The sequence below is a fragment of the Bombina bombina genome, chromosome 5, assembly GCF_027579735.1.
Source record: "Bombina bombina isolate aBomBom1 chromosome 5, aBomBom1.pri, whole genome shotgun sequence".
Taxonomy (NCBI): domain Eukaryota; kingdom Metazoa; phylum Chordata; class Amphibia; order Anura; family Bombinatoridae; genus Bombina; species Bombina bombina.
In genome coordinates, this window is record NC_069503.1 from 103,944,479 (window position 1) to 103,968,186 (window position 23,708).

The 23,708-nt window shown below is 37.1% G+C and overlaps 1 protein-coding gene across 1 annotated transcript in view; it reads right to left on the reverse strand.

The window, feature by feature from the left end:
- Positions 1 to 1,462: 1,462 nt before the first annotated feature.
- The window catches only part of LOC128661359 (oocyte zinc finger protein XlCOF6-like), a gene marked incomplete at both ends in the record, with an annotated part of 33,370 nt that continues 11,124 nt past the window's right edge, over positions 1,463 to 23,708 (reverse strand). Inside the window, one exon of the mRNA XM_053715623.1 lies at positions 1,463 to 2,061. Within this exon, the coding sequence (XP_053571598.1) occupies positions 1,463 to 2,061 (599 nt within the window). The remainder of the gene's footprint in view (positions 2,062 to 23,708) is intronic.

Sequence of the window (23,708 nt, forward strand, 5' to 3'; positions counted from 1 at the left end):
TCACATGACACACATATTACATACCCAGTATACATGTAGGTTATAGTAGCCATTTAAATTAAACTGATTATGAACACATATGTACTGGTTACTGATATTGTGTCTCATTAAATAAAATCAGTTCCCCCTCAGTAATTCCTCTGGTGTATAACATGTACAATGCTAAGCATCTGTTGCTTTAAGAAAAGGTTTATCCACATGATGTGCACATTAAATATATCTCCCAGATGTCAATCATTTGAGACTGATGTTCTTTTTCATATAATTTTCTAACACTCAAAATTCTCATCCTGACCTACAAAGCCCTTACCAATGCAGCCCCCCTACCTGTCCTCACTCATCAACAAATATACTCCAGCCCACCCCCTAAGATCCAACAATGATCTATCATCACCTCCTCCCATGCTAGGCTACAGGACTTCTCTCGTGCGGCACCAACCATCTGGAACGCATTTCCTAGAGCTGTCAGACTCTCCCCTAACCTTTCCTCCTTTAAATGCTCCCTAAAGACCTTTCTGTTCATGGAAGTCTATCTCCAAATCAGTAACAAATTAATTCCACTTGCCTAATTGCTGCCCTCATCTAACTCTACACTAACATCATCCTGACCTTTGCAGTCCCCACCTCCTGTTTTTCACCCTCCTACCCATCTAGATGGGAACAGGGCCCTCAATTCAACCTGTATTTGTTTGTTAAACTTTGTCTGGTGTCTTTTATATTGTATTGTACTGTACTTTTATCTCTGTACCCATGGACAGCACTGCAGAATCTGTTGGAGCTTTATAAATAAAGAATAATAATAAATAATAACACTCTATTCTTATAAAGACTCCTTTATTCTGTAAATATAATTATTTCCTCCCCTATGTAAATCAAACGTACAACTCATAACACTGGCATATTAATAAACAACACTGGAGGTGCTTTGGTGGTGACTGGTTGTGCAAACTGGGCAGTATGAGGACAGATTTGTATATTCCTGTGTGGCATTTGGATCTATCACATTTATATGAGCAAAATTAAGGTGCACATATATAGAGGCACAAAGGACAGCAGGAGATCACTTCCAATCTGGGGCTTTTATAACTGGGATTTATCTTCATCTGCTTATCCGGGGTCAGGAAGCGGGGGCAGCAGTTCTAGCACGGGACCTCAAACTTCCCTTTCCCTGGCCACATTAACCAGCTCCAACTGGGGAATCCTGAGGCGTTCCCAGGCCAGTGTGGAGATATAATCCCTTCACCTAGTCCTAGGTCTAAACTGGGATTTAGTAAGTGTTATTAACAATAACATCCTTTTTGATGCTTCTATTTAGAGAGTTTGTCCTCTTTAGGATAATTGTAATAAGGTTTGTACACTGTGAATATAAAATGTATTTGTGTGTAAATATTTGGTGTTTTGTGATACCTGTTTTTAATTAAAACATTTTTTCCACTTTCTAAACATGTGAAAGGGTTCTTCCCTTGTGAATCATTTTATGTTTTCTCAGAGTACTCTTTCCTGTAAAACTTTTTCCACACTCTGCACATATGAAAGGCTTTTCCCCTGTGTGACTCCTTTCATGAGTTTTCAGATTATCCATTCGTGTAAAACTTTTTCCACACTCTGTACATGTGAAAGACTTTTCTCCGATGTGAATCCTTTCATGAGTTTTCAGAATATTAATTTGTGTAAAACTTTTACCACACTCTGTACATGTGAAAGGCTTTTCTCCTGTGTGAATCCTTTCATGAGTTTTCAGAGTACTCATTTGTGTAAAACTTTTTCCACACTCTGCACATGTGAAAGGCTTTTCTCCTGTGTGACTCCTTTCATGAGTTTTCAGATTATCCATTCGTGTAAAACTTTTTCCACACTCTGTACATGTGAAAGGCTTTTCTCCGGTGTGAATCCTTTCATGAGTTTTCAGACTATTAATTTGTGTAAAACTTTTACCACACTCTGTACATGTGAAAGGCTTTTCTGCTGTGTGAATCTTTTTATGAATTTTCAGATAATTCATTTGTGTAAAACATTTGCCGCACTCTTTGCATGTGTGTGGCTTCTCACCTGTGTGAATTTTGTGGTGTTCTAGTAGATGAGACTTCCATCTAAAGCTTTTCTCACATTCTGTACATTGGAAAGGTTGCTCCTTTGTATGAATTATTTGGTTAGACTGTAGACTTTTCTCTTCTTTACTATGTTTTGAAAACTCAGTAAATGTGTGTGGTTTATCCTCTGGGATATTAACTTCACAAGATAAGGCATCAATGTTGTCCTCTTGTTTGATGACTAAATTACTCTCTGTACATAACAATTGCTGCCCAGTTCCTGCCAATTCACCATCGTTTTTTAATATCTTTTGTGATATCCCCAATATTTGTGAATAGTCATTGTTGTCTAAGATTTTTGGAGTTTGCTGTATCATTCTGATGCTTTCTGTAGTGAAGGATGGATATGAACTATTCAAGTGTTTGTCTTCATAAAATGAAATGGAATAAAGAAAAATAAGAATGTTTATGCTTTATAATATAATCTATCTTAATAAAAAAATCATATTCTTTTATACTCAACAAAATATCCTAAATGTTGTGTTTATTTTTAAATGTATTTACCTGTAAATCACAAATAAAAAAAGGATTACATAGAATGTAAACATTACTACATCATAGTAAACTAAATTACTGAGTTGTGGGTGTTTCACACATGGGAACAAGGTAGGCATAAGTGCAGTTATGGATGTTCCATGAGCGAGGTCAGGGTAGGGGAAGGTGGAGTTACTGGTGTTCTGAGTAATGAACCAGGTCAGGGGGTGAGGTTAGGCAGTTGATAGACATGGTCTGTGTAAAATGACAGAGGGGGAGTAGTATTTTTTACCCTCCCCCTCAGCCCAATGGATGTTGCTCCTTCTTTATAACGTCACTGACACAAATGTTCTTAAAGATGTAGATATAAATATAATAGTTTATATTTGTTTAATGAGCGATCAATTCTATTTTCCCAGTAATTAAAGTCAGCATAATATCTATTTTACTCACCTAACACAAATGAGTTAATGCTGATAACAGGCTCCAATGTCTGTGCTCAGAAAGAAGGTTACCTTATTCACTCCAGTTACATCAATACCTGATATCTCTCAGTGCTCTGGCCGTGTCTGTAAAAAGTATATTAAATGGTTTAGACGGATAATAATAAATAATGGTTCTGATTAACTGTACGTATGGTATAATTAAAGGCACACATAACAATTCATGTGATACAGATCAGCTGATTAGGTTATTACATATGTGATGTTGATAACCACAAGCATTTAGTACAGTTAGCTCTGTGGGTGTTATAATTGCCCCTTAAATATGAATCTTCCCAGATCTATACAACATAATGGTAGAAAATCTATTTAAGTGGGGCCATATCACTACTTTACAAATATATCATAATCTTTGTTTTGTATCATTTATATGAAACAATATTTTCTCCTGCAAGAAATGTTAAAAATCAGTAGTTTAAATATAAGTTAAATTGGATACTGCAGTATTGGTATTGTACTTCCTATTAATTCTCCCTGTCAGACATTTTGTCATGTGCTCCACCCCTAGTGTTTAACTTCTCTTAGTCAATACTGAGTTGTCTTAAATCACACTGCAAGGGGGTGTGGGAGAGATAGGCCCTAAAGTGTTAATTTTAATTGTTTTCTTGGATAGAGTTAAGAAAAGGAAAATTTGATATTTACATAGAGTGATAATATAATGAGATATGTTCTTTTGGCAAATTCAGTCCATTTAAAAGGACCATAAAACATAGAATTACAAAACCACAGATGCATAACAAAAATACAATGCAATAAATCTTACTATGAATTTAAAAAGAACAATAGAATGTTTTCTGATAAATGTAGTTCTGCACCTGTACCATGTGACAGCTATCAGCCAATAACAGACTCATATTTTTATATAATGTGAACTCCTGCATATGCTAAGTAGGAGCCGCTGCCTCAGGTCATTTAAAAGGCTGTGTACAATTTAATAATGAAAATAAATTACAGACAGCAAACAGTTATTTCACATAAAAACTAAAGCTAAAGGTGAAATTTCCCATACACTTTATACTATTTTATACACCGGTAAAACAAGTCATTAGAAACACATTAAAGGGACAGCAAAGTCACAATTATACTTTTATTATTCAAATTTAAACAACTTTCCAATTTCCTTCTATTATCAAATCTGCTTTATTCCCTTGGGGCAAATCATATAATGCACTATGGTGCGCTAGCTGCTGATTAGTGGCACATACAAGCCTCTTGCCATTGGCTCACGTTATGTGTTCAGCTAGCTCCCAGTAGTGCATTGCTGCTGCTTCAATAAAGGATATATAGAGAATGAAGCAAATATCATAATAGAAGTCAGTTGGAAAGTGTTGAAAATTATATGTTCTATTTAAATAATGAAAAACATTTAGGGTTTCTTGTTATTTCAAGGGAAAACCAAATTTACAGGACACTGTCCCTTTAAGTCTGTGATCATGTGACATAAACAGCAGCAGCTGAAGGTGCAGAATACACTTACTATGGTCCATACTAACAACAAGAATCAGCCACAGATCAGTGGGATAAACGTTCTGATGATAAACAGGTGCAGCTAATAGAAATAAGAAATGTATTATAAAATAACCTCATTAGAAATAAAATAATATGCAGATCACAAGATATTTATGATTAGATCAGTATATGTGATGAGACTGATAAAACAGGGCCATAAGCTATGGCCCTCTCTGCATTGGACAGCGGTGGGACCGATCGTTGGTGGGTGGGAGCGTAAGACGGGAGGCGGGTGGGCGGCCCATCTCTGGAGGAGGCAGGATGAGGGCGGTAGAGGGCGAACGCTCGGCCACTCTACTTTTGAAAAAAAAAAAGAATCCAGCTGCATGATTGAGGGGGAAGGAGGGGCCATGATGGGATCATTTGTGGGATAATTTGAGAAAAAAAGGAATCTGGGGGGTTTGGGTATGGGGGGGCAGCTACACTACAGAAATATGAGTATTATTTAAAAAAAAAAAAATCACCTATTTTGCTGCAAACTGGGTACTGGCAGACAGCTGCTAGTTTCTAAGATGACCGCTAATAGGTAGAGGGGGAGGGATAGAGAGCTGTTTGGGGAGATCAGGGAGGAAAGGGGGGATACTACCCTGCAGAAAATATAAAATAAAAAAATAAAAAAACTTTAATTTTTCTACTGGCAGACTTTCTGTCAGTACTTAAGATGGGGTGACGTTTGGGGGGGGGAGGAAAGAGAGCTGTTTGAGAGGGGTCAGGGAGGGATAAGGGGGTGGGGTGTGTCAGGTGGGAGGCTGATCTCTACACTAAAGCTAAAATTAACCCTACAAGCTACCTAATTAACCCCTTCACTGTTGGGCATAATACAAATGTGGTGCGCAGCAGCATTTAGCGGCCTTCTAATTACCTAAAAGCAATGCCAAAACCATATATGTCTGCTATTTCTAAACAAAGGGGATCTCAGAGACGCATTTACAACCATTTGTCCCATGATTGCACAAGCTGTTTGTAAATAATTTCAGTGAGAAACCTAAAATTGTGAAAAAAATAAAAAATTGTTTTATTTGATCGCATTTGGCGGTGTAATGGTAGCATGAAATATACCAGAATGGACCTAGATCAATACTTTGGGTTGTCTATTTAAAAAAAAATATATAGTTTTGATAAGTAAATATAAAAAGGGCTCTATTTCTGTTTAAATGTAGTGATGGCAAAACTGCTAAAAATGCTCTGCTCTTTTGGGAAAGTTTTTGTCTGAAATGCCCAGCCCTTAAGGGGTTAAATTAGCCTATTTAAATTGAAGAACTAAACAATAAATTCATTAACACAGCATAAAAAATATAAAAAACAATTAAATAAGAACAATTGATTTTTTTTAAATTCAACTCAGTTTCTTATGTGATGTAAAATAGTTTATCTTTATCACAACAAAATACAGAACAATATTTTCTTATTATTATATAAAACACAACAGTGTGAGGCTAAAGATTTATGTCAGGTTTTGCATATTACCGTTTAGCAGAAGCTCTGTAAGTATGAGGTCTCTCTGGTTCCTCCTGTGATATCACTGAGTGTTACACAGATATTTATACTAATGTGGGAGTGTCACCTTTTTCTGTGTGACTCACATGAGTACAACTTGTCAGCTGGGAGACAATGAGAGTGTCACACCTGGACTTTTGTTTCAATATAGATGTCTATTGTCCCCTCTGGTGTCACATGAATACAGAGTCCCTGCCTCCCCCTCAGGGTGTGATTATCATATGGATAAGTAAGGAGGAAACAAACTGTTTATTTAAATGTGAGAGATTTTTTCTGTTGTATTCTAAAATATCTCAGGATACAGCATTATATTATGTTTTTATTGATGGAAATTGTTATTTTAGCATTATTTAGTTGCAAACAGACATATAATATTAACATGTTATTATATACATATGTGATACAGAGTGGAGGACTTCCTGTGGGGGGTGGAGCATTGCATGTCAGTTGCTCCTCAACGGCTGTATGAGAGTGTGCAGCGTTTAAGATCCGGGTCCCCACGCCATTTGCCCCATGACCCAAGTTGTTTTCTGGGCTTGTTTTGGGCCCGGTGGTACAAGTTGTTCCGGTGTGAGAATCCCTCATCAGCTTGCGGCAGAATCCACAATGTGTAAATATTTCATTAAATTTTAGCAAGCTCAGCTTCTACTGGTTTCATCTAAATCTACCAACACAGAGGTGAAAAAGTTTCTGGAATGTTTTTTGCTCGCAGGAGGAAGCAGCATACTGAATACAAGGTCAAAGTGCTGTTCTGGTCCGGTTCCACCCAAGTCAAGTGTCGCTTGCAGGCAAGAGCATTGGGGTGGCGACAGAAGTCGTACCCTGAGCCCTAGCCTCGCAGTTGAAGATTCATGGTGGTTATTTATTCCGGAAAATACATTATCATAGACACTTTGCACCCAGAGATCTTTTTCTCATCCTCTTGGTTTGTTAACACTTTGAAATAGATAAAAGGGGATTCTGTATTGCTGAGCTTTTTGGGACTTTGTAAACCTGCTTTGTAGCAGATTGCTGAACATAACATAAATTATATTGCCTGACGTGTCTGGCTGTATTGGATCCAGGAAGATTATACTACTATGAACCAAGTGTGCTGTTATACCCAGTACCCATATAATACATAGTATAGCTCTGAGAGATGGTAATACCAGCATTCCAATGAAAGTCTCATTGAGACGGGTAATTGAATACAGAGAGCATTGACGAGGCGTGCCTATAATTCTACAGATGCAAGAACGCTTTGTTGAACCCGTTTATGAACTGGTCCATATTTGCCCTAGGCCTCATTCTCTAGCGTGTGGGATTTTGTGTTGTTGAATTATGCTCTGAAGACTAATACATGTTAGAATAACGATTTCCTGAGACCTACCTGTTTTTATATCATATGAAGGGCGCTCATGTAAATATAGGCAATCCTTAATATTATAAAAGGACTTATTGAAACGCTTACGATTTATCAAATGCACCTTGGTTTTATCTTACATTACTAAATTGCCGAACGCTCTTTGGAGCTCTAGTTGATGTGTATTTTCTTATTACAGGTTGGACTTTCAAGATTTTATGTCTGTAGCAGCTTAATGTTTACATGATCTGTGATTATTCTCTGCTTTGTCGCCTCATTTAAGCTGAGGCATTATTCTTTAAAGTTTTTTTTATAAAAAAAAAAAAAGAAGGGAAGAAAGGGAAAAGTAAAAAAAAGCTACACATTTTGAGAGATTAGGGTTGTTATCTTGATGTCATTGCAATAAGACAAGTTAGATTTTATATGCTTTATTTAAATTGACAATGGCTATATTGGATGTATAGTGAGTCATAGGTTGATATTTTGTTTATGCCTGAGTCTCTCTGCAATTGTTAATTAGGCAAGGTTGTTATATTATCTAATCTGTATACTGGGAGACCGTCATCTCCACTTACAAGGTTTTCTTGGTGTAGATTAATAACTGCCATTTAGGAAGGCTTATTATAAGACACACAGCCAATACACATGTTTTATTAAAATACTTAATGTTTAGGCTGTGAGTCAAAGTCCAACATAAGCTATATGTTTGAACCACCTGTTTAATATAGAAGATATAAAACTGTCATACTAGTAGGGTGTGTTGAGTCTCTATTAATAGTTTTATACTATGTTGTAAACTATTGTACGGGGGGTTTCCCTGTTATTTTTCATCTTTTTAATCGATTCCTTTCTAAACTTATAAGCATAGTTATACAGATTAAAAGGAGAATTTCCTAGATCTATAGTCAAAATATTATAAGCTACTGTTACCAAAGAAAATCTCTTTCTGATTATAGTTTTTTTTCTTAAGAGCCTTAAAAGCTAGTTATGATGAGTTAGTTAGCCTGTTTAAATTAATTTTGTATGCTGTTTTGCAGCCCTTTTTCACGTTTAGGGGTTTTTCTCTTTTTTTTTTGTCACAGTTTTTACTTATATTTATATATATATATACACATTTAGTTGTATATAATAATCACATTCACGTTCATTCCCTTAGAGATTTCTCCTTTTCCGGGCTAAAGTGTGTTTTCACTTCACTATTGTTCACTAAAGTCTATGGATAAATTTCTCACACAAGCGAAACTAAATTCGCCCACAATGCCTGCTAAAGCAAAAGACAAAAAATCTAAAACTAATGATACAATTACTGATACTAGCTTAGATCATATATCCTCTAGAATGGATAGTCCAGTCCATATTTGTGCAAATATCTGATTTGTTTACACCTCAATTTGACTGTATCAAGAAAGGCTTATCTAGTATTTCCACTGATCTGGTTACTTTAACATCAGAAGTGAGGCAATTTGCCACTAAATAAAAAATAGAGTATCTGATCTGGAGGACATAGCTAACTCTCAAGAAACTATATTGCAGAAATAAGAGACACAAATTAACAATCTTCAGACTCGTTTAGATAACATGGAAGATCGTGCAAGACGTAATAATTTAAGAATAATAGGCCTCCCAGAAAATCCTGAATTTGAAGACCTAATTAAAATCACTTCTATATTACTCCCTCAAACATTAGAGTTTCCTCCACAACAACTCCCCTTAGAGGGTGAAAGAGCTCATAGAGTAGGCTCCAAAAGAACTTTCTCGGATGGAACAATCAGAAATAGGATGTGCCTTGTAAAGTTTTTGAGATTTTAGGATAAAGTTGAACTATTAAGATTATTTAAAAAAACTGAATCTTGTACTCTAGGAAAGCATAAGATACTACTTTTCCAAGTCTTTTCTAGTGAAACATCCTCTAAAAGGAAATGAATGGCCCCTTTTTGTACCCAGTTTATAAATAAGGGTTTGAAAGCATGACTAGTCTATCCAGCCAAAATTGTTCTAGAAGATAATGGTAATAAATACATATTTAACACTGTCAAGGAGATAAAAGATCATATTGAATCAAAAGGAATCCTGTAGGTATAGTTTTTCCATCAGTGTTATATCTCCTTGGCAATATAAGATATGTTAGTTGGTTTGCTCAATGGAAAGGTTTATCTTTAATAGATGCATGAGATTGTCAGTCGTTGTAAGAGATTTCTGCCTCGCAGTTATTTTTAATGTTTTGTTAGAGTATTATGGTTTTTTGTTTTTTTCCCCTCTCTCCCCCCTTCACACATAAATTATTACCAGGTCATTAGTTTGTCATGAATAAACTTACAATCTTGTCCTGGAATGTTGGAGGAATCTCCTCCCCGGCTAAACGTAAACTCATTATTAAACATTTGACTAAAGATAAACCAGATATCGTATTACTTCAGGAGACACATCTGACTTATTTAGAATCTGCGAAACTTAAGATTAAATGGGTAGGGAGGGTTGTTGCGGCTCCTTCCATTAATAGAAAATGTGGTGTTGCAATATTATTTGATAAAAATGTAAAATATTCTATTATTAGTATAGATGTTGATCCAGAAGCACGGTTATTTTTTTGCAGGTAGTAATTAATGAGACAAAATATTTTTTTTTGTAATATTTATGGCCCGAATGTGGTCTCGTCTGAATTTTGGAAAAAAAATTGGCGGTGATTTTAATTTAACACCATGCCCAATACTGGATAGGCTTTCGTGTAAAAATTTGAAAAATTATAATAAAAGTGCAAAACTTTTTTAAAAAATGTGTCATAAGCTTAAATTGAGTGATATTTGGAGGATCAGGAATCCAGAGTCACAGATATTCACCTGTGAATCTAAAGCTTTTAAAAAAAATTCTAGAATTGATCTGTTTTTAATTTCTGAATCTTTATCTATCCAAACATTATCTACGGCCATTAGTGACATCTCTATTTCAGATCATGCTGTTATTTCTCTTATATTTCTGACTGCTAATAAAGATGAGAATAAATTGGCTAGATTCTTTTCCCCACGATTTTTGTGCAACAATGTTAAATTTTCTCTCTGATTAAAACAGAGGTGGAAAGACTTTTGCAGCTTTAATATTGATTATTTTAATCAAATTGACATTTTTGGGGAAACCGCTAAAGCAGTAATTTGTGGCGAAATTAAAGCGTATATGAGTATTCTAAATAAAAAAAAACGTGCGGCAGAAACTCAACATACTAATCAAGTGAGGAATGCTTATAGAAAATATTTGAATGAGCAATCGAATATAAACTGGAATATATACATTGAAGCTAGAAAGGTACGAGATATATTCTTTAAGCAGAAATCATTAGAACAGGATTCAAAAACCAATATGTATTTCAGGGGATTTCACGGTTGTTCCGCGAAACACCTTGCGCGTCTTACAAAAAATAGAAAGTAAATAAATTATATTCCAGCTATTCAAATAGGTAATATTACATAAACTGAAACAGAGGAGATTAGCAAAGTTTTTTTTTATTTCTATCAACTACTTTACTCTGATGCAGCGAGCAATCTTGCATAGCCAGGAGAAGCATCCAGATACCTCAGATTTCTGAGGAAGATTGTTTAGCTCTGAAAGCTCCGATCTTAGTCAAAGAAATTGATACCTAGGTAGGCATCTAGACCAGAACATGGCAGGAAATAGTGCTGGCATATAGTGCTCCAGAAATGGGCCGGCTCCTAAGCATACATCCCTGTTTTTCAACAAATGATTCATAATAGAAGTAAATTAGAAAGTTGTTTAAAATCGCACACTGTATACGAATCAAGCAGACTTGCTGGGCCTATGGCTCTTATCTGCCGTCAATATCTATGTTATGAGTCATGAAAGAAACATTATGAGTTTCCTGTCCCTTTAAATGATATAAAGAGCTAACAGTAAATAATGGTTGTGATTAAGTGTCCGTATGTTATAATTAAAGCCACGCATAACAAGTCATGTGATACAGATCGGCTGAGTCCCTTTGCTTAGGGTATTACACATGCGCTGCTGATTCCCCACAAGCATTTAGTACAGTTAGCTCTGTGTGTGTTACAGTTTTCCCAGAGCTTTACACTATAAGCTCAGGAGCAGACAATCTAATTCATTTGAAGACATCAATACATAATAAGCCGCCACCGTGGTTTTGAAATAACATCAGCTGAACCAATCCAAACTGTTACACTTTTGTAAGCAAATATCTGATTTTATGCAATAATGAAGTAAAGTGATACTCACATTAAAATGCTATAGCAGTGGCTAAACGATATTAATTGCTATATGAAATGAAACTGTTAGACCATGACACATGAGTATGGTGCTATAGTAACAGTTATATAACTATGACTGATGTTTGTTATAATGATGAAGTTACAGTGATACTTCCAATACAATGTTATAATGACGGTTAGCTGATATTAACTGCTATACCAAGCAAAACTGCTAGATCAGGGCAAAACCTCCATTGCACTTAAAACAGCACCCATGTATTCATGAGTGGCAAACTCCTATTTCTATACTCATAACAGTGATTTCATAACATTATTCTGAGTAACATATTGTATGAATTACACTCTGGTAGATATCTACAATTAGATTTTGCTGCAAACACTTTGATACAAACCATGCCACAATCATTGCATGTTTTGTATCAGTATCGCTTAAGCATTTACTTAACATATTATAACTTTTGCTACCTCAGTATAACACCTACTAGATATTGCCCTTTAATGTTTGAATGCTATTTATAGAAGCTAGTAATACAATGGGTTATTGCTATGTAAGCACAGTACAATATAACTTCGTACCCAACTGCCTTCATATTTTATTAAGTTCTTTTTCCCATTTTTTTTGGTTCAATAAAAGTTACATTTTATTAGCCTGTTAATACTCTTGCAATAATATATATATAGTGAATATATATATATATATATATATATATATATATATATATATATATATATATATATATATATATATATTCATTTTAGTGGTTAATTTGGGATGGTGTGCAATTAAGTATACACTTTTCTAGTCTCTTCAATTTCTTGCCTGGAAAATTTCTGGGGATCTTGGTCCTCCAAAGGTCTTCCGACAGGGGCTAAACTTCTCCTTCAAGACTCTTGGGTACCAGGAACCAGAAAATGTTATTTATCCACATGAACTAAATGGACTTGCTGGTTCTGTACCAGGAATCTGGATCCCCTTTGAGTGAGGTGATCATTACCTCACTTCTCTTTTTGAGGCTGGTCTGGCTTACAGATCAATAATGTGATGCGTTGTGCTATTTCAGCTGGTCACAAATTATTGTATAATTCTCCTATAGGTTAACATTTCACCATTTGTAAATTGCTTAAGGCTATTTATGTTAAAAGACCTCCTGTTCCAAAATGGGATATTGATTTAATAATTTAATTTTCCAGAAATTGGCCAGATAATAATGAACTCTCTCTCAAACAACTTACTTCTAACCCTGCAACCTTATTATGCTTTTTATCTTGTAAAGGGGTTTCCGATATAAAGGCTATAGACTATGATGCTAAATTGTTTTCTCCTTAAAGTTTTATTTTTTCTCCTTCTAGACGTACTGAAACTATGGGGTACATTTATCAAGTAGCGGATGCTGCTTATTCGAGCCTTCCGGCTAACCGGAAACATGATTTAAGATACGTTCGGGATGATTGACACCCCCTGCAAGTGGCTGATTGGCCTCAAATGTGCAAGGGGTGGCATTACACAAGCATTTTACCAGAAATGCTTGTGCAATGATAAATGCCGATGGCATATGCTGTCGGCATTTAGCGATGTCAGGCGGACATGATTCGCTACAGCTACAGCAAATCATGTCCATCCAACATTTGATAAATTGGCCCCTAGGACTTTTGCTATCCTTATTTTTTAGAAAATCCTAAACTCTGTCGGCTAGATTTAGAGTTTTGTCGGTAAAGACCCGTGTAGCTAACGCTGCTTTTTTTCCCAGCGCACCCTTAAGACAACGCTGGTATTTAGAGTTGTCTGAGGGGCTGCGTTAGGCTGAGAAAAGGGTGCGTTGAGCCTAATTTCGCTCCACTTCAACCATCAATACCAGCGTTGCTTACAGTAGCGGTAAGCTGGAAAAACGTGCTCGTGCACGATATCCCCATAGGAAACAATGGGGCAGTTTGGGCTGAAAAAAAAACCTAACACCTGCAAAAAAGCAGCATTCAGCTCCTAGCGCAGCCCCATTGTTTCCTATGGGGAAACACTCTCTTAAGACTGCACCTAACACCATAACATGAACCCCGAATCTAAACACCCCTAATCTTACACTTATTAACCCCTAATCTGCCGCCCCCGCTATCGCTGACACCTGCATTATACTATTAACCCCTAATCTGCCGCTCCGGACACCGCCACAACCTACATTATCCCTATGAACCCCTAATCCGCTGCCCTCAGTCTTGAGAAAGGTCATTCTGGACCGAAACGCGTTGGCTGGTAAGTGTTATTTCATATTATCCATATATCTGTAGCAATCTACACTATTATATATTTTCTCGGCAGAGGGACCACGAGCTAGCAAGGAGAGGGGACAAAGGCTTGAAAGAGCTGAGGGACCAAACACTTGAGGGCAAAGGGAGCCAGGGCTGCCGAAAAATCCTGCACGCATAGGATTGTGAGGACACTTTTTGCAAGCAAAGGTTTTTGACTTTCACACAACATCACTTATTTTCACGGACTATTATTATTGACTATTTTTATTGTTCAGTATTTTTAACAGTTTTTTCACACAGTTTTGGAATTTGCACATAATTGAAGATTCATATGACCCTTTTTTTCACAAGTGTATTTATATTTTTTAATTGAGGATTACACTTTGTTCTCTTTTTCTCGTTTTTTGAAAGGATTATTCAGCAAGTATTTGGAAAATTTTCATATTGTTTTTAGGAAGTCATATTGTTTTTAGGAAGTCACCTTACATTTAATTGTCACACCACATTTACATCACTGAACACTGGTATTTTATTACGTCTATTTATTTTTACACCGCTGATGATTTGTATTTTCACACCACTGTTGATTTGTATTTTAACAACAACCGGACTAATAGGAGATATTTAAAGCTATTTTTTGCTGCTCCCTATAACGTGGAAAGCACCACTTGGGATATCAAAGCTATCCCAATTCAGTGCTTTGCTTAAGGAAGCTATTTTTTGGTTGCTCCCCACTTACAACGTGGAAACCACCACTTGGGATATCAAAGCTATCCCAACTCAGTGCTTTGCTTAAGGAAGCTTTCCAAACCGTCAGAAATTTAACTAGTTATTTTTAATATTATTCACTCCAATGAAAGGGTGGAAGAATTATTAGACTGTTAACATGGATCCATGAGGGACTTTTAATACTAGATCGTTTATTTTTAAAGATTTTAAGTAGAATTGTTTTTTAATAATAAACCATATAACAATTTCAGCTACTAATAGAAGATTGAAAAAAACATATATGCACACTGTTGGAATTTTATTGTTTTTATTGTAATAAATATACAAAAATCCATTTGTGAAGTGTTAGTGTATCCAAGACCCGGCCTTCTAAAGTGGGCGCTTTGATAAAGTTCTGAATCATTTTGTTTTCCTTTTTTGACCACTAGGGGTCAATTTATCTGAGCCAAGGGTCAGTTTCAGTAGGCGCTTGGTGAATCTATCTTAAAATTCGCTACAGCTACAGCAAATCATGTCCATCCAACATTTGATAAATTGGCCCCTAGGACTTTTGCTATCCTTATTTTTTAGAAAATCCTAAACTCTGTCGGCTAGATTTAGAGTTTTGTCGGTAAAGACCCGTGTAGCTAACGCTGCTTTTTTTCCCAGCGCACCCTTAAGACAACGCTGGTATTTAGAGTTGTCTGAGGGGCTGCGTTAGGCTGAGAAAAGGGTGCGTTGAGCCTAATTTCGCTCCACTTCAACCATCAATACCAGCGTTGCTTACAGTAGCGGTAAGCTGGAAAAACGTGCTCGTGCACGATATCCCCATTGGAAACAATGGGGCAGTTTGGGCTGAAAAAAAACCTAACACCTGCAAAAAAGCAGCATTCAGCTCCTAGCGCAGCCCCATTGTTTCCTATGGGGAAACACTCTCTTAAGACTGCACCTAACACCATAACATGAACCCCGAATCTAAACACCCCTAATCTTACACTTATTAACCCCTAATCTGCCGCCCCCGCTATCGCTGACACCTGCATTATACTATTAACCCCTAATCTGCCGCTCCGGACACCGCCACAACCTACATTATCCCTATGAACCCCTAATCCGCTGCCCCTAACATCGCTGACCCCCCAATGTCGCCGCTACCTTACCTATACTTATTAACCCCTAATCTGCCGACCGGACCTCGCCGCCACTATAATAAATGTATTAACCACTAAACAGCCGCACTCCTGCCTCGCAAACACTATAATAAATTTTATTAACCCCTAATCTGCCCTCCCTAACATCGCCGCCACTTACCTACAATTATTAACCCCTAATCTCCCGCCCGCACTGTCGCCGCTACTATAATAAAATTATTAACCCCTAAACCTAACTCTAACCCTAACACCCCCCTAAATTAAATATAATTTAAATTAAACTAAATAATATTCCTAAAATTAAATAAATTATTCCTATTTAAAACTAAATACTTACCTATAAAATAAACCCTAATATAGCTACAATATAAATAATAATTACATTGTATCTATTTTAGGATTTATATTTATTTTACAGGCAACTTTGTATTTATTTTAACTAGGTACAATAGCTATTAAATAGTTAATACAAAATTACCTGTAAAATAAATCCTAACCTAAGTTACAATTAAACCTAACACTACACTATCATTAAATTAATTAAATAAATTACCTACAATTAGCTAAACTAAAATATAAATAAACAAACTATTCTATAATACAAAAAAAAAACAAACACTAAATTACAAAAAATAAAAAAATATTACAAGAAGTTTAATCTAATTACACCTAATCTAAGCCCCCTAATAAAATAAAAAGCCCCCCGATCAGCCAATAGAATGCAAGCTCAAACTGATTGGCTGATTGAATCAGCCAATCAGATTTTTCATACCTTAATTCCGATTGGCTGATAGAATCCTATCAGCCAATCGGAATTCGAGGGACGCCATCTTGGCTGACGTCCCTTAAAGGAATCTTCATTCGTCGTTAGTCCGTTGGGGAAGGAGGATGTTCCGCGTCGGCGGGATGAAGATGGATCCGGAAGACAGAAGATAGAAGATGCCGTTTAGACCTGATTACTTTTGTAATTTAGAATAGGGTAGGGAATTTTTTTATTTTGGGGGGCTTTTTTATTTTATTAGGGGGCTTAGATTAGGTGTAATTAGATTAAACTTCTTGTAATATTTTTTATTTTTTGTAATTTAGTGTTTGTTTTTTTTGTATTATAGAATAGTTTATTTAATTGTATTTTAGTGTAGCTAATTGTAGGTAATTTATTTAATTAATTTAATGATAGTGTAGTGTTAGGTTTAATTGTAACTTAGGTTAGGATTTATTTTACAGGTAATTTTGTACTTATTTTAACTAGGTAGCTATTAAATAGTTATTAACTATTTAATAGCTATTGTACCTAGTTAAAATAAATACAAAGTTGCCTGTAAAATAAATATAAATCCTAAAATATCTACAATTTAACTATTAGTTATATTGTAGCTATATTAGGCTTTATTTTATAGGTAAGTATATACAGGGAGTGCAGAATTATTAGGCAAATGAGTATTTTGACCACATCATCCTCTTTATGCATGTTGTCTTACTCCAAGCTGTATAGGCTCGAAAGCCTACTACCAATTAAGCATATTAGGTGATGTGCATCTCTGTAATGAGAAGGGGTGTGGTCTAATGACATCAACACCCTATATCAGGTGTGCATAATTATTAGGCAACTTCCTTTCCTTTGGCAAAATGGGTCAAAAGAAGGACTTGACAGGCTCAGAAAAGTCAAAAATAGTGAGATATCTTGCAGAGGGATGCAGCACTCTTAAAATTGCAAAGCTTCTGAAGTGTGATCATCGAACAATCAAGCGTTTCATTCAAAATAGTCAACAGGGTCGCAAAAAGCGTGTGGAAAAACCAAGGCGCAAAATAACTGCCCATGAACTGAGAAAAGTCAAGCGTGCAGCTGCCAAGATGCCACTTGCCACCAGTTTGGCCATATTTCAGAGCTGCAACATCACTGGAGTGCCCAAAAGCACAAGGTGTGCAATACTCAGAGACATGGCCAAGGTAAGAAAGGCTGAAAGATGACCACCACTGAACAAGACACACAAGCTGAAACGTCAAGACTGGGCCAAGAAATATCTCAAGACTGATTTTTCTAAGGTTTTATGGACTGATGAAATGAGAGTGAGTCTTGATGGGCCAGATGGATGGGCCCGTGGCTGGATTGGTAAAGGGCAGAGAGCTCCAGTCCGACTCAGACACCAGCAAGGTGGAGGTGGAGTACTGGTTTGGGCTGGTATCATCAAAGATGAGCTTGTGGGGCCTTTTCGGGTTGAGGATGGAGTCAAGCTCAACTCCCAGTCCTACTGCCAGTTTCTGGAAGACACCTTCTTCAAGCAGTGGTACAGGAAGAAGTCTGCATCCTTCAAGAAAAACATGATTTTCATGCAGGACAATGCTCCATCACACGCGTCCAAGTACTCCACAGCGTGGCTGGCAAGAAAGGGTATAAAAGAAGAAAATCTAATGACATGGCCTCCTTGTTCACCTGATCTGAACCCCATTGAGAACCTGTGGTCCATCATCAAATGTAAGATTTACAAGGAGGGAAAACAGTACACCTCTCTGAACAGTGTCTGGGAGGCTGTGGTTGCTGCTGCACGCAATGTTGATGGCGAACAGATCAAAACACTGACAGAATCCATGGATGGCAGGCTTTTGAGTGTCCTTGCAAAGAAAGGTGGATATATTGGTCACTGATTTGTTTTTGTTTTGTTTTTGAATGTCAGAAATGTATATTTGTGAATGTTGAGATGTTATATTGGTTTCACTGGTAAAAATAAATAATTGAAATGGGTATATATTTGTTTTTTGTTAAGTTGCCTAATAATTATGCACAGTAATAGTCACCTGCACACACAGATATCCCCCTAAAATAGCTATAACTAAAAACAAACTAAAAACTACTTCCAAAACTATTCAGCTTTGATATTAATGAGTTTTTTGGGTTCATTGAGAACATGGTTGTTGTTCAATAATAAAATTAATCCTCAAAAATACAACTTGCCTAATAATTCTGCACTCCCTGTAGTTTTAAATAGGATTAATTTATTTAAATTTAGGAATATTATTTCGTTTAATTTAAATTATATTTATGTTAGGGGGTGTTAGGGTTAGAGTTAGGTTTAGTTAGGGGTTAATAATTGTAGGTAGGTGGCGGCGATGTTAGGGAGGGCAGATTAGGGGTTAATACTATTTATTCTAGTGTTTGCGAGGCGGGAGTGTGGCGGTTTAGGGGTTAATACATTTATTATAGTGACGGCGAGGTCCGGTCGGCAGATTAGGGGTTAATAAGTGTAGTTAGGTAGCTGCGACATTGGGGGGGCAGATTAGGGGTTAATAAATATAATATAGGGGTCGGCGATGTTAGGGACAGCAGATTAGGGGTTCATAGCTATAATGTAGGAGGCGGCGGTGTCCGGTCGGCAGATTAGGGGTTAAAAATTTTTATTATAGTGGCGGCGATGTGGGGGGGTCTCGGTTTAGGGGTACATAGGTAGTTTATGGGTGTTAGTGTACTTTATAGCACAGTAGTTAAGAGCTTTATATTCCGGCGTTAGCCCATAAAGCTCTTAACTACTGACTTTTTTTGGCGGTAGGAGTCTTGTCGGTAGAGGCTCTACCGCTCACTTCTTCCAAGACTCCAAATACCACCATTAGGCAGATCCCATAGAAAAGATAGGATACGCAATTGGCGTAAGGGGATCTGCGGTAGCCTGGAGTTGCGGTGAGGAAGTGAGCGTTAGACCTTTTCCTGGTTGACTCTAAATACCAGAGGGCGGTAAAAAGCAGCGTTAGGACCCCTTAACGCTGCTTTTGACGGCTAACGCCAAACTCTAAATCTAGGTGTGTGTTATTTATTGTCTGAAAGTATATGAATCTGAAACTGTTTCTTTAAGATCTTCTAATTCTAAACAACTGTTAATTTCATACACTGCAGACGGGTCTTCTGACTATTTTTCATCAATTTTATTTGAAACCTATTTATTCAATTACACACCATCCAGTTTTTTTATTTCACTTGCTTTAAACTAGCAAAATATGAGTCTCTATCATTGTAATAAAATTCTGATTATTCTAATAAAATGAGAGAATAGTCTAGATTTTATTAAAATGGTATATAGTTATTTGAAGAGTTTTTAATTGATTATTGTATTTTTTATATATATTTACAGCCCAAGCTCCATCCAATCCAGGAATATGAGGAGGGAAGTGCATCACAATTCTTCTGTTCTTGCCCAAAGAGTCTGAATACTTCAGTTTCAGAATATTTCAAGAATTCAAGATGTCCCAGATTGTTCAAGTTTCCTGCAATTTCTTATTTTGTTCTCCTAATTTTCAGTATTTTTTGTCTTCTTTCAGACTTTTGTTTCTTTTTATTTCCAAGGCTAATTTTTCTCCTATCAGAAAATAGAAGAGGAAGATTAACTGTTTATTTCATACTTTATGGACTTTTATGTGAGCTGATTGGACACTAGACATGTGCGATTCGTTTCGGATATTCGGAAAATTCGGAGATTCGGATCGATTCGAATTTCCGAATTAAAATACTGCCGAATCTACCGAATAAATCCGAATCGAATCGAATACATCCGAATCGATTCGAATACATCCGAATCGATTTGGATGTATTCGGTAGATTCGGATGGCCGTGTATTACACTAGTATTGTACAGTATATTAGGTTTTATCACTCTGCTATGGGTTAAACCTAATATACAGTACATAATACTAGTGTAATACACAGCACATCCCACCTAACACTTACCGAAATTCCGAATTTCCGAATCGATTAGAACCGAATCGAATCGAATCAAACCAAACCAATTTTTTTCCGAATCCGAAAGAATCTGAATGAATCCGAAACGAATTCATTCTAATTTTTCCGAATTCGAATAGATCTGAACCGAAATTCGAATCGATCCAAATCGATCCGAAACAAATTTTTCAAAGCTGCCCAAGTCTATTGGACACTGACTCTCTGACCACCTTATTATTCATTTTCATTGGCTATGTTTATTTTTCTTCTGTTTTAACTGTTTTTCTGTTTAAACTGTTATAATCTATAAAAGTGCTATTTATAAGCAGTAAAATGGAAAGAATAGCAAAATAATTGTCTCTGTCTCTTTAATAAAATCTAGATTATTTTGTCATTTTATTAGGATAATCAGAATTTTTGATGCACATTAGCAATGAAATTTTTCCAGTCTAATTTTGTGTAAATGGTTAAATTATTCATTTTGTATGATTTATAAATTATTAATTTAATTGTGTAGTTTTGTAATGTATGTATCTCCTTCCCACATTAAAATGCAGTATACGCCCCTTAGTGAGACAACCTGTTTTCAGGGTAAAAAGTGTCTTTAGATCATTCTACTAATAGAACTGGTGATCATTCTTAAATAATCTCGCCATCCCAGAGAACTTTAGATAATTGGCACCATAATGTCTATCCTCAGAGTGTTTTTTTACAATAACTTAGATTTTACAATGCAAATTTTAAAAGAGAAATTATCATCTGATAACTTTATTTCCCCTCTCACATGCTGGACATAGGCAGAGTTATCGGTTGTACAGAAGTGGTCCATATTTGTGTATTAGCTCTTGGGAACTTCATATTATTTCTATAACCCAGTAGAGATTTGTATTTATATACAAAAATAGTAATACAAACATGCTTTGTATTTATCCTTCAATTGCAATACCAAACCTCTTTTTCTATGGACTAAAAAGATGAAGTACATAAGGAAAGTATTCATATCAACTTGACATTATGGGGGGTAGTTATCAACGTGTCAACTTACCTGCCTTCGCCGGCCCAATACGCCCGCCTAAGCTCGCCTACCATCGCCGCCGTGGACCTGAAAAATTTTGCCTAAGTTCTCAATAAATCTGTCAAAAAGCTGCGCACCAAGTACGGGGCGATGAGCAGCGGATTGTGAGAGTTATCACTCATCCGATCTCGCTGCTCTTCGGCTTTTTTACAGCTTTATTGCTAGCCTGTCACTAAGCACCCACACTAACTACACTGTTCGTCGGGGTCCGGTCGGCAGATTAGGGGTTAATACTTGAAGTTAGGTGTCGGCGATGTTAGGGAGGGCAGATTAGGGGTTAATACTATATATTATAGGGTTATTGAGGCAGGAGTGAGGCGGATTAGGGGTTAATACATTTATTATAGTGGCGGTGAGGTCCGGTCGGCAGATTAGGGGTTAATAAGTGTAGGTAGGTGGAGGCGACGTTGGGGGCGGCAGATTAGGGGTTAATAAATATAATATAGGGGTCGGCAGTGTGCGGTCGGCAGATTAGGGGTTAAAAAATTTTAATAGAGTGGCAGCGATGTGGGGGGACCTCGGTTTAGGGGTACATAGGTAGTTTATGGGTGTTAGTGTACTTTAGAGCACAGTAGTTAAGAGCTTTATGAACCGGCGTTAGCCCAGAAAGCTCTTAACTCCTGACTTTTTTCTGCGGCTGGAGTTTTGTCGTTAGATTTCTAACGCTCACTTCAGCCAAGACTCTAAATACCGGCGTTAGAAAGATCCCATTGAAAAGATAGGATACGCAATTGGCGTAGGGGGATCTGCGGTATGGAAAAGTCGCGGCTGGAAAGTGAGCGTTAGACCCTTACCTACAAAACTCTAAATACCAGCGGTAGCCCAAAACCAGCGTTAGGAGCCTCTAACGCTGGTTTTGACGGCTAACGCCAAACTCTAAATCTAGGCGTTAGTTTTAAATAGGATTAACTTAGTTAATAAGGGAAATATTATTTAGATTCATTTAATTAATATTTAAGTTAGGGGGGTTTTAGGGTTAGTGTTAGACTTAGGTTTAGGGGTTAATAAATTTATTACAGTGGCGGCGGTGTAGTGGGGGGCAGTATAGGGGTTAAGAAATTTATTATAGGTGGCGACGGTGTAGGGGGGGCAGATTAGGGGTTAATAAGTTTAATATAGGTTGCGGCTGGGTCCGGGAGCGGCGGTTTAGGGGTTAAACTATTTGTTTAGTTGCGGCGAGGTGCGGGATCAGCAGGATAGGGGTTAATAACTTTATTATAGAGGGCGGCGGTATAGGGGGGGCAGGATAGGGGTTAATAGGTATCATGTAGGTGGCGGCGGGGTCAGGGAGTGGTGGTTTAGGGGTTAATATGTATAGAGTAGCTTGCGGTGGGCTCCGGGAGCGGCGGTTTAGGGGGTAATAACTTTATTTAGTTGCGGCGGTGTAGGGGGGGCAGATTAGCGGTGTTTAGACTTGGGGTACATGTTAGGGTGTTAGGTGTAGACAGCTCCCATAGAAATCAATGGGATGTCGGGCAGCAGCGAACTTTTACTTTCGCTATGGTCAGACTCCCATTGATTCCTATGGGATCCGCCACCTCCAGGGCGGCGGATTGAAAACCAGGTACGCTGGGCCGGAAAAGTGCCGAGCGTACCTGCTAGTTTTTTGATAACTAGCAAAAGTAGTCAGATTGTGCCACACTTGTGTGCGGAACATCTGGAGTGACGTAAGAATCGATCTGCGTCGGACTGAGTCCGGCGGATCGAAGCTTACGTCACAAAATTCTACTTTTGCCGGTCTCTAGCCTTTGATAACTAAGGCGAATCAGCCTCGCCACAAATACGCTGCGGAATTCCAGCGTATTTGAGGTTGACGGCTTTATAACTACCCCCCTATATACCTTACAGTAAGACATAACTCCTGGATCAAAAAGAAGCAACTTGCTGCTATGTGCAGTTTTGTAATAAATAAAGCTATTGACAAAGAAGAACCCTATGGATTACAGCTACTTTATTAGAAAGAAGGCAGCATTATCAGGACCATTCTTACACATTTTGCTCATCAAGCGCTTTGTCAGATATAAATAAGAAAAAAAAAAAAAGAGAGAAGCACTCAACCTGAGAAAGAACAATAGCATAAAAGCTTGTTCTATGGCTAGTTACCACCCAAAAGCAGCCTCTTTTTGATCAACATGTGCCTTTCACAGAGAAGAACTTTCCTGAATCATAGCAGTCTGATCCTGAC